The sequence below is a fragment of the Lytechinus variegatus genome, chromosome 5, assembly GCF_018143015.1.
Source record: "Lytechinus variegatus isolate NC3 chromosome 5, Lvar_3.0, whole genome shotgun sequence".
NCBI lineage: Eukaryota > Metazoa > Echinodermata > Echinoidea > Temnopleuroida > Toxopneustidae > Lytechinus > Lytechinus variegatus.
Genome location: NC_054744.1, coordinates 34,184,026 through 34,196,236, shown reverse-complemented (window position 1 = coordinate 34,196,236; position 12,211 = coordinate 34,184,026). Strand labels below are relative to the sequence as shown.

The window sequence follows — 12,211 nt, the reverse complement described above, 5'->3', positions numbered from 1 at the left end:
GGGGGGGTTGCCCTCCCAGAAATTTTGAAAACCTTTATGTTTTTAACTGAAAATTGTTCACGAAATTCACCAAAAGCGAGTACGAAGTCTTTTAATTTCACTTTAGAAAATGTCGCTTTCGAGTTTCATTGAATTTTTTTAGGCATCCTCCCCCGGGGAGGGGGAATCCTGCTAAAAATTAACGGCCATGTGTAAAATTGACCCGGGGGGCCACTTCCATTCACGAGTGGATACCATGCGCGACCATGGGGTCTCGAAAAGCACCCTAAACACTTAATTTCCATATTCTGAAAATGCACCCCTTAACAAGTATTGGCGTGTGAAACCTTACCCTTAATAAGTATTGGAAACAAAACGATATTCCCTGAAATGAACCCCTAAACAAGTACAGGAATGGCAAATATTCCCTGAAATGAACCCCTAAACAAGTACAGGAATGTTTTATTGTTACGGGTCCTTCGGTCGTCGGCTTTACCTTATTTGGTTTAGTACGACCCCAGCTTCTACACCTCGCGCAAATCGGACTCTAAACACGAAGTGTTGGGGCAATAAGGACATCCTTTATAATACATTTTAATTTTGTTTTATCATCCCCGCAAAGTCAACCCTAAACACGTAATTTTCCTAGTGAAATAGATACCCTTTTTTCATTATTTTAGTGTTTTTGACACCCTTATCACGTTACGTACGTAACGTGCCCTATCGTGAAAAAGACATTCTTTTACGTGTTTTTTTGATCGCGCATGGTATCCACTCGTCAATGTAAGTGGCCCCCCGGAAAATTGAATGCATGCATATAAATGTACGATAAAGAGACAATGATCACTGATGATGAGGCCAAGGTTTACCGGGAGAGAGAAAGAGCAATGTTGTGCAAACTTGTCTCACATTGAAAACTGATCTTTTGAAAATCAGTGACCCGCAGTGTATATATTCAGCTATAGGACCAATAATAGTTCAGGTTTATGAAGATAAAATAGAATTCAAAGGGACTTCATAATTACCTAGCAACACCTAGGCGAACTGTCGGGCTGAAAATTCTGGACACCATACATCAAACCATACCTGTGAGTATATTCTGCATGATTGAATAATGTTCTTGATATTACACGTAACGTAGTAGATTCTAACTGAAGATTTTCCAGTATATTTATATATTTTTTTAAACATAATAATCACTGACCCGAGTCACCTTGTTTAGATTAAGCTAGCTGCATGGTTAGGCTTCAAGCGGTACGTGGTCGTGGATTTATCAACACGACTTGATTTTGAGTACGGTGTTGCAACGTTATTGAAAAACTGTCACTGACAAACAGATGGGAGGAGTGTCTGGTGCCCCCTCCCCCTTACTAGTGTACGACGCAGTGTATTCACTGTATGGAACACGATGTGAAATCACCTTCACATAATTAGATGTGAGCACCAACTTCAACAGTGTTAATCAAAATATATTCTCATAAATAATAATAGAAAAAATATATATACGCAGGGCCGGGGGGGGGGGGCACTCGACCAAAATAGTGGTAGGGGTGTGCCGCGGGCGAGACAAAAAACGGGGGCCTTGGAGCGGGCTTATTGTAAAAAGGAGGGTCCTCGGAACTACAATTTTGTGAAAACGGGGGTCCTTGGAACAGATCGCCAGCATGTGAGTACGTTCGTATGCGCCCCTATGGAACGGGCATGCGTGCATGATGCGGCTAGCGCGGCCTCCTCCGGGTGCTCTCGCGCAGAGACGATGGTCGGACAGCGCTCGGCGGCCGCTTTTCACCAAAATTGCAGCAGATCAATGCGACCGTAACGGCGTAATGAAAAATATGCGAAGCTTAGGAGCGGATTTCTTTCTTCTTTTTTTTCTCGATGAAAACAAAATGCTATGCCTTGGAGCGGCTTTCTTTTTTTTTCTCAATAAGACAAAAATGCTATTGGAACGGAAATATGAATGTGAAAATGGGGGTCCCCTCCGCGGCACATACCCACTATGCATTATATACTGAGTGCCCCCCCCCCCGGGACCCAGAGTAGCCACTTCAGTTAGGAAACTGCTCTACCAGCAGGTCCTGCATAACATGCTCTTTTTACCCTTCTCCAAGCCTTGTGATCAGCTGACCATATAACATAATGATTAAACAAAAACTTCAATAACGATAGAAAGGAAATCACTAATCTACAACGTAAAGGGGGGGGGGTGACTATAATGCCTGAATGAAATTATACAATCAAACTTGATGAATAACGATTTTAGGGAGGGCGCTATATTAGACTGATGACATCATGTGCATTAGGTCCATTGGACGAAATTATGTTTTTTGGGGGGAGTGATAGTGTAATGTATCCCTTTGGTGCGCCTTCTTTTTTCATCAAAAATAATATGGAGGACAGGACATAGAGGTATGTCTATTAAATTAAACGGATCAACAGAATAGTGGTTCGATTTTGTGGTGACATAACTGTGACAGGTGATAATGTATAAGAAAAATGTTCTGGATATCTTGCTCCGGTGCATGATACTCATTTCGTTATGACATGTTTTAATAATAATAATGATAATAATACATTTTTATTGCGCCTTTTCTAATTCAAGATACAAAGCGCATTGTATTGAGAGGAGAAATAAAACATAGAAACACATATAAATGCAAATGAAAATTTAAACAATAAAAGACCAGTGCTGGCAAGCGGGAGTTAGCGGAAAAGATGTGTTTTTAGATTTTTCTTGAATACATTGAGTGAAACGGAATTCTTTACAAAGTTGGGAAGATCGTTCCATGTTCGTGGAGCAGTAGCTAGGAACGCCCGCTTGCCCGCATTGGTTCGACATCTCGGAATCTGGATAACTCTACTGGCATGAGATCTTAGATTATAGTTAGATTGCTTTACATGAATGAGATTACACAGGTATGAGGGTGAGAGACCATCATGACCATTGATGGCTTTATAAACTAGAGTAGCGGTCTTAAACTGGAGTCTATGTTGTACAGGGAGCCAGTGCAGAGTGCTAAGTAGAGGTGAAGTGTGGGTGTTCTTGTGCTGACAAAAGATGAGACGTGCTGAATGGTTCTGGAGACAATGGATGTTTTTAGTTGTAGTGCCGTAAAGAAGACTGTTGCAATAGTCAAGGCGTGATAGGACCAGGGCGCGAATAGCAGCATGTGTGGTGTTTTCATCTGTTTTCATTGTTTCTTTAGTACAATGGAGAGATGGGTTGGACGAGTTGCCTTGGTAACAGGAGCATCAGTTGGTATTGGAGCAGCAATTACTAGAGCCCTTGTAAGACATGGGATGATTGTCGTCTCCTGCGCCCGTGGGGTTGACAAAATACAGGTAATATTTTAGATGAAGGTCGTTTGCCCAAAACTTTGGTTGAACATCATTTTTTCGATTCTAGATCATAATGGGTCCGATATGTCGGACCCTTATGTGTTATTCAGAGATAAAATAAAAAAAAACGATGGAAATCGTCAGCGAGTTTATCCTGACCATAAAGAGAAATTAAGTGAGATCAATCAGTAAAAGTTAAAAAAAAACGAGACATCTATGAAATTTGGCTGAAATCATAATTTGTATTGAATTTGTACATGAATTAACGTTTTGGGGCGATTTCGGGTCTGACATAACGAAATGTTTTGTAACATCGGGAGGTGCGTACACGGGGGTCGCAAATTTTGTTTTAAACTTTGTGCATGACAAAACAGTCACGGCACCAGCTTTTCGCGTGACAGATTTATTGCGAAAATGTCGAGAGGGGGCAGGGGTGCTGAATAAGCAGCCTCTTCTCAGTCTTAATAGAGTAAATATTGTTGCTATCAAAGTCAGAGATGATGTAACAAACGAATATACGCGTCGCATCAAATCATCATAATCTTCCCTTTTTTCTATAAACCAGGCGATAAAATGTGAGCTTGAAGCTGAGTCTGCACCTGGTAAGGTTCATCCAATCCAGTGCGATCTTACCAAGAAAGATCAGATAGCAGCCATGTTTGAAGAGATCAAGAAGGAGTTTAGGGTAGTTGATGTATGTATCAATAACGCAGGTCTGAGCACGGGTTGCCAACTTGTGAACGGTAATCCGGAAGATTGGCAAGTAGCACTAGATGTAAGTACACTTCTCATATATTCAATTTTCTCTTTGGAGAACCGAGCCAGAATGATTTATATACCATTTAAAAGTATAAAAAAATACCCCCTTTTTTTATTGTAAAGTCGTTCTATGTCTAAATAGGTATCAAAATGAGGGAGGGGATGATATTGAACACTCCAAAATTTTCTGGCGTATAAAGTATCCGCCAGAAAACTGGATCTGCCGCTTCAACGAAAAAAATGCATATGAATTTGTGGATGATCGAGGAGTTCCAGGTTACCAGGAAAAAACAACTCTCAGTGTGTTTCGGTCAAAATGGATAAGTAAAAATTTGCAGAAAGGACTTGGCATTTCTATATCTAAATTTTACACGTAGAGATAGTGGAAAAGGAGATTTTAAGATTTGGTTATGCTATAATCACTGTCTTATGTAAAGTCCTTCGTGGAAACATGCCGTGTGGACTCACAAAAAACATTTTTGTATCTGAGACAAATAATTCAGTGAAATACTGAACTTGATAATTTATGTAACATGTTTAGAATTGGGCCTGCACCTAGGACTTGTCTTGCTCTAAGTTTTCTTGTCATATTACCAATGAAATAATGTCTCTTTTTATTTGCATGTCAGGTAAATGTCATGGCTCTGTGTATTTGCACACAAAATTCAATCAAACTAATGCTGGATAACAATGTGAATGATGGACAGATTATACATTTGAATAGGTGAGTAAATACGATTTGTTTTTCGCCCCTTTCCCTCACTTGCTTCCCCGTAAAATGACTGAATAAATTTGAAACTTGAAGTAATGATAAATAAATTGTTGGTACTTTGGTCTGAGGCAAGGGAATCTAAGGGAAGGACTAAAAAATGCACGCCTCAAGGAAGCTTTCAAGTAGGTGCTGCATTGCTTCAGCAGCGTCACAACGTCTCAAGGAAGCTTTCAAGTAGGTCCTGCACTGTTTCAGAAGTCTCACAATGTCTCGAGGTCGCTTTCCAGTAAGTCCTACCATTAGACTCAAAATGCCTCAAGGATGCTTTCAAGTAGGTCATGCATTAATTGTTTCAGCAGCCTCACGATGTGTCAAGGAAGCTTTCAAATAGGTCATGCATTGCTTCATCAGCCTAACAACGTCTTAAGGAAGCTTGTCATGCATTGCTTCAGCAGCCTCACAACGTCTCAAGGAAGCTTTCTGATAGGTCCTACGTTGCTTCAGTAGCCTCTAAATGCCTCAAGGAAGCGTTCAAGTAGGTCGTGCATTGCTTCAGCAGCCTCAAAATGTATCAAGGAAGCTTTCAAGTCTGTCCTACATTGCTTCATTATCCTCACAATGTCTAAGGAAGATTTAAAATGGGTCTTGCATTCCTTCAGCAGCTTCACAATGTATCTAAGGACCATTTGCGTCCCAACATAGTTGCCATTCCATGATGAAAGCTTCCATTTCATGCATTTTGGCACAGCGATTTTTCGAAGCATCTCAGTGTGGGAAACACTAAACTATGAATGATTCGCCTCAGGCATGCAGTAGATGAGGACCTGGGCCCCTTTTTTCACAGCTTAGCGATTGATCATGAAATTTATTGATAATAAATTAATCGTAGAAATATTTCCCACGATCAATGGCTAAGCTTTATGTTTAGACTTCTTAGGCAGAAGAGACTGCGAAAGCGCACTGACGGTTTCCTTGAAGGTGTGGTAGGCCTACTCATAGGCGGCGGAAGCGGGGGGACAGGGGGGACGTGTCCCCCCCTAAATTTCGGGAGGGGGGACGGTCCCCCTAAATTTTAGTTGATGACCTTTTTTTTTTTTTTTTTTTTTTGCTTGTCAATTTATTTTCCTACGCCCTCCCTAAAATTTTTGGGTTGAGAGCCGTTTTTTTTTTTTGGCTTGTCAAAAAAATTTTGGTTGTCCCCTCCTAAAATTTTTTGCTTCCGCCGCCAATGGGCCTACTGCATTATGTCTAATCCGATCCCCTCTCCTCCCGAATCCATATTGGGTCTCCGAGACCACATCGTTAAATTGATGGTTTGTTCTGGATCGGCACAACACTGTGAACACGTAGTCTGCTGTGCAAACCCTTAACTCTAGTAAAGGGTCCGAATTGCAGCCTACTCATGAATTGGGTACCAAAGGCCCTCTTGCTCACGGCAAGTTTTGTATGTGCTAGTCTTTGCGTGGAGACACACTTGTTGATAAAGGTTCAATCAGGGTCTGTGTCTGCAGACTATAGTGAACACGGGCCATATTTCATGTGATGCTCAACGAAGTTAGTAAACACCATTCACAAACTTATTATTTCATGAACTGCTTGCTCCCCTTGCCTTATGCCCTGGCCCCCGCACATGTATACAGTTCCTTTTCAACTGGCTTATCTTTACGTTCGGACGTATACACAACGCAGTTAGAGTCGGTCTTCAGTCAGTCTTTAGTTTTTCTTGATACAATATAATATGACTTTACTTCGACCATACCATTTTATATCAATGTATTAAATTCAAATAGTACTGAAAAGAATTATGAATTGAATTATTGATTTACTTTAATTTTGGCAGCATGTCAGGCTACAGAGTGGTAGGAGATGGTTTCTACTGTGGAACCAAGTACATGGTGACTGCTTTGATAGAAGGTTTACGAAAAGAACTCAGGGCAATGAAAAAGAACATCAGAGTTTGCGTAAGTTTTTATCAATATGAGTTTTTTTTACTGTAAATAATGATCTGTCTGTTTTATCATGTTTACGGCAGCCATGTAATGAAATATAACTAAGGAAATAAGCAGTTTTAAAGAATAGGCGGGATCGATTGCCTGTAGGTCGTATGATATTGTTAAAAAGAATGACGTTTTGATGTTTCAGACAAGAAATATTGATGTATTGCCTGATAACGTTCTTCCTTAAAAAAAACCATTCTAAATCATGGAATGAGCTGAAATATCAGGATATAGACGTTGTCAATAGGTTGCTGATATCCAAATCTTTAAAGTAAAACAAACATATTGGGGAGGGGGCGCTACATAGAATATTTGAAATTTTCAGAGACCTAGGCGGGCGAAAATGATGATTCACTGGCTTATCATATAGGATTGGCACATTAGATTCTCGATTGTATTTAGCATTATTTGCCCTTTGACAAAGCCTGGCTTGATGATATCTGTTTATTTTATAAATTTACAGGGTATTTCACCAGGTATTGTTGAGACTGAATTTGCAGCAAGGAAAGCACGCCAAGATCCAGGAGAATGTTCTTTTTATCAGACAAATCCGGTGAGCTGAACTTTATGTGAATGACTTCTGTATCACTTTTTTCAGAAAAGTGGACTTGAGACTGATTTGCACAAACTCTTGGCTCATATCTAATACCAAAAAAAAGATATAAGCGTCGTGGAATAGCGGTTCGGACTCTCGCCTTCGGGTCATTTGTTCGAATCCCACCGCTGCCTAGCATCCTATGGCAAGGCGTCAATCCACAGTTTGTCTCTCTCCCCCAGGTGTTAAATGGGTACCCGCTAGGATGAGAAAGCCTATGTAGTATTCCTAGCAATTGAGTTTTGGAACTCTTGTTGGAATGCTCCCTAGGGAGTGGAGAAATGTATACATTCAGGCATGTCAGGATCCGATGACTGGGGTAACAGTAATTGCAATGTTAAGCGCTTAGAAAAAGACTGTATTAAATTAAGTGCATATAATAATAATCATCACTATTATTATCATCATTATAACAGAATATAGTTATAAGATAGTCAATGAAAAAGTATTTAAAACGGAACTATGCATGTACCATTGAGGAGAATTAAAAACTTCACCAAGATTTTTCTCAAATTTTATTATTTCATCAAAACTAAGTTATCGTCAAGGTGGGCTTCCCCTTTTAATCAATTAATAAGACAAGTACTGATTAAATATTTATGAAAATTGTTATTTCATGATGGAGATGAATATTTTGAGACTAAAAAAGTATCTTCTTATCATAATTTCTGGAGAATTTTTTTTTAACCTTGTTTAATTAGAGTATCAAAGCAGAAGATGTTGCCAATCAAGTCATTCACATTCTTCAGCAGCCTCCTCATGTTCAGGTACGATTTTTAGATGGAATTAACTGGCCTTTGCCTGCAGTATTGCCCTGCATAGCAATGACGGGTGCGTCACTTTTCCAACGACGCGCCGTCGCGACGTTGACGACGCCGCGGCGGCGGCGTCGTCAACATCAAAATCTTAACCAAGGATGAGTATTCAAAATGTAATTTTACAAATTTATAGTATAAATTATAAGGACTTAGTGTAGTAGGTTTGACGGTACACAATGTCTCTTTCTTGGACAAGTGTTAGTCCTGAAAAGGACCATCAAAACTTGGTAGTGGTCCTTTTTGGGTGGTCCTTTTCGGGACCAACACTTGCCCATGAGAGATAAATTGTGTATTGTGAAACCTACGACACTTTTCTTCTTCGCCATTGAAACCTTTAGAAGTTACATTAAAAGGACTTGTCTCACGAACCTGATACATTGGGTTAAATGGGTGCCACTGTTCATTTTCCATGAATATCATGTAATGGAGTCAAGGTCAAAGGTCGTTTGGGGTCAACGTGCTTTTTCTTTGCTTGTAATACCATCATCAAAACCGAAAGAAATGTTAAGATTTTGAACTGAAAATAGACACACTGGTTATGATTGTGTAGTCTGTGTTCCCAAACTACCACTTTATTTCCGCCAGTCCAGGTTCCTCTTAAAACTACAGTTCCTATTTAAAACTAAATCCGGCTGCTGCTGCAGCAGCACGGTATAATTTCCGGATGTTTCCATTTCATTTTTTTATACGCACGCATTAATATTCAATTACATGCAGAAAGGAAAACAAGATGTTTTTTTCAATTTGTTTTATATCATTTTTTTGTAGATTCAGTGTGTGTACATTGCCAGGAAACGTTTATTTGATAAATGTTGTTATATTTCTTTAATTCATGTTGATTCTTCTGTTAATTTTGTTAATCTGTTTTTTTTCTTTCTTTTAGATTCATGATATACTGCTTCGAGCAACTGAGCAAGTGTTATAGTTCAAGTTTCATACCACCGATAATCCTGCAGGCATCTTGATCGGCTGCAACCAGAACTTTAAACCAACTATTTTTTTACAGCATGCACTAGCCTCTATATATCTTTGTCATTAAACTTCCCTATGATAATGACTATTCGTTTAACATGATTATACAACACTTTCGATAAACTGCATCTCGTGATAATATATATCAGGGCCATTATCTTCTATCATTATCAAGCGTCATAGTTCTATTATTTAGGAGAATATGATAAAAAGTCATAATGTTTCATTTAACATGAACCAAGATATGACTGATATATTATCCTAGATATTTTGTATCAGTGTTATGTAACTTACGCATTTATTGAATTGAAGCATAATACCAAATTACATGATTTCCAAGAGATTCCAATTTCATTTCATTATGCAGTGTGACATTTCGCCTTACTTCGTAATTGTAATGTTGAAAATTGACATGAAATGAATTCTTTATCAGTCAATCAATACAAAGACTATGTCCTAATATTTTCATGAAGACTGATACAGAGCATGAAGAAAAGGGATTGTGTACACTCAGAAAGACACCTACCAATCATTCCACACACACACACCCACACACACACACACACACCCTCCCTCGCACATTCGCAAACCTGCTCACACATAATACATTACCTCTCTCGCGCACACACACGCTTTCAAAACACTTCATACACAATATAATTAGGAAGTGTTTATATTTCTCCTATCTCATTGGTTATGTATTTCGTCGATCAAAAATCCTGACAATGGACAACTTTCCTTTGGCTATACCTACCTTCGAAATGGCTTCCCTGATTTCAAAACTACTTATGTTGAGCACCTCACAAGGATGTGGTGGTGTGTGTGAGAGGTCTGTGTGGGAAGGTGTGTATTTTCATTCCATAATTCGGACAGCAGTTTGTTAACTGATGAGGCCACCCTGATTAAATAAAACTGAAAATAAATAAATGAATAAGTTTTTTTTTTAATGTGTTTTTGTTTTATCATTAATATGAAACAAAGATTTGTCAATTTTGTTGGGATTTATATTGAGTTTATTTGAATAAAATCCTTAATAAAAATTTAATGATAAAAAAGTATATTATTAGGGTGTGAAGGTTCGTCGGGTTGTCTATGAGGAAGGATGAGTAGATGTCTTTCTGCCTGCTCTGTTTGATTCTTGCACCAAGCAACCTAGCACAATTGAGGTTTTACAACCTTCTGGACATTGTCTAGCGGTCAGTCATGCATACAAGATCATGGATAATAACTCTATCAAGACATTCATCAATAAATTAATGGGTAAAGTTCATAATTCAGACAATACAACTAAAAAATGATGGTGATTTTTTTTCTGACTCGTTGTGTATGAGTAGATCTTCATATGGCCCTTCGGAACATGTTGGAAGCGGGGGTGCTGAAGCATCCCCCAAAGATTTCCTTGGGGGTGCTGCTTGTATTATTCTCCATAGGCAGCACCCCTAGGTATTCTGGAAGATTTGTAAAAATGTAACCAAAATGAGGTTGTAGAAACCCCCTTTTTTGTTGCTTTTTATTTTTTTCAAGATTGATTTGACCTCAAATTTGTAATGAAACCCCCTTTTTTGCTCTTCAATTTACATCAGCAGCCACTCAAAGAATTGTTCTCAGGGCCATGGATCTTTATGAAGACATTTGTGAACAGGCCCTTTATTTATTAGCCACAAGTCACTTTATTCTCATTCACCAAGCTTCTATTTATTCTCAATTTGAACACAGTCTGTACAAAAGATGAAATTCTTGCTGTTACTTCAAACATTGCATTGTCAGATCATGTTCTTTTGTTGTTGTTTTTTTACAAAAGTTAATGTGCAACATTAGAAATAATGATATGATTAAAAATAATAATGACAACAATAATAGTTTACCGTATGAAGAGTAGTAGTGTTGGTGGGTAAATTATATCAAGGATAAAGATAGAAATGTTAGCACTAATGATATCAATAATGATGATAATTAGAATAACAACGGTTGATTACGATTAAATCATATACTAGTACTGTTATGCCTACTGATAGGTAATTATAAGTTACATTTAGGTTTTATTAAAGACATCATATTGTCAATAAGTATTATGTTTCCGGTGGAGATCTACTATACCGTGTGAGTAAAAACAATGACACCTCACATATCCCCAGTTTAAGGGAAAAAATTATATGTCATGAACACTTAATCATTATGATGGCTGAAAGGAATGTAATTAATGAATCCACTAAAATCCACTGCAAAACAAGTTTCCAATGATTAAAATGAGAATTGTTCAATAAACACATTTTAGTATCAATCCTCAAGTTAATTTCATTGAAAATGAATTGGAAAATATCTATAATTGATACCTGGATTCATTCATTGCAAAATCCACTTTGGCGGAAATCGCTCCCTTTACCATGTCGATCCGTGACGTCATACTATTCAGGGGGGGAGGGTAAACAATGATCATCCGCCTTGAACAATAGATTCACAACACAAATAGACGCCCATTATAATTACCCCTTGATTAGCCAAGCCTTTTACCACATTATGATATCAAATCAGTTGGGAGAAGATAATCTTTCATGCCATAGGCCTATTATAATAAGCATGCGTTCATGACATATTTGTGACGTGTCAAGTTTTTTTTTTTAACCCACACGGTAGATCGAAATTTTGACCATTTAAAGAAGAAGGTGAAGCCACGACCGTTTCATGTAGTATTTCTTTCACTGTATGAGATCACTCAGAGTGATCTTCAGTGTTTTAAAGTACAAGTCCACTCCAACAAAAACTTGATTTGAATAAAAAGAGAAAAATTGAACAAACATAACACTGAAAATTTCATCAAAATCGGATGTAAAATAAGAAAGTTATGGCGTTTTAAAGTTTCGCTTCATTTCACAAAACAGTTTATATATATGCACATCTCGGTCGATATGCAAATGAGGAACTAATAACATCACTCACTCACTACTTTTGTATTTTATTATTTGAAATATGAAATATTTTTATTTTCTCGTCATTGTTTTGTGAAGTGAGGTTTAATTCCTCCCTGAACACGTGGAATTCC

General features: G+C 38.1%; 1 protein-coding gene across 1 annotated transcript; it reads left to right on the top strand.

The window, feature by feature from the left end:
* The first annotated feature begins 821 nt into the window (after positions 1-821).
* Positions 822-10,228, top strand: LOC121415983 (dehydrogenase/reductase SDR family member 11-like). Its single transcript, XM_041609400.1, has 8 exons — positions 822-1,067; positions 3,186-3,321; positions 3,884-4,093; positions 4,707-4,801; positions 6,630-6,750; positions 7,250-7,339; positions 8,083-8,148; positions 9,083-10,228. Exons 2-8 carry the CDS (start codon positions 3,190-3,192, stop codon positions 9,122-9,124), a joined length of 756 nt encoding a protein of 251 aa, XP_041465334.1. The 5' UTR covers positions 822-1,067; positions 3,186-3,189; the 3' UTR covers positions 9,125-10,228.
* Positions 10,229-12,211: the final 1,983 nt, after the last annotated feature.

Coding starts and splice junctions, on each gene's coding strand:
- LOC121415983 (XM_041609400.1), top strand. CDS start 3,190: ATGGAGAGATGGGTTGGACGAGTTGCCTTGGTAACAGGAGCATCAGTT. Junction 3,322..3,883: donor GTGGGGTTGACAAAATACAG/GTAATATTTTAG, acceptor TCTATAAACCAG/GCGATAAAATGTGAGCTTGA. Junction 8,149..9,082: donor AGCAGCCTCCTCATGTTCAG/GTACGATTTTTA, acceptor TCTTTCTTTTAG/ATTCATGATATACTGCTTCG.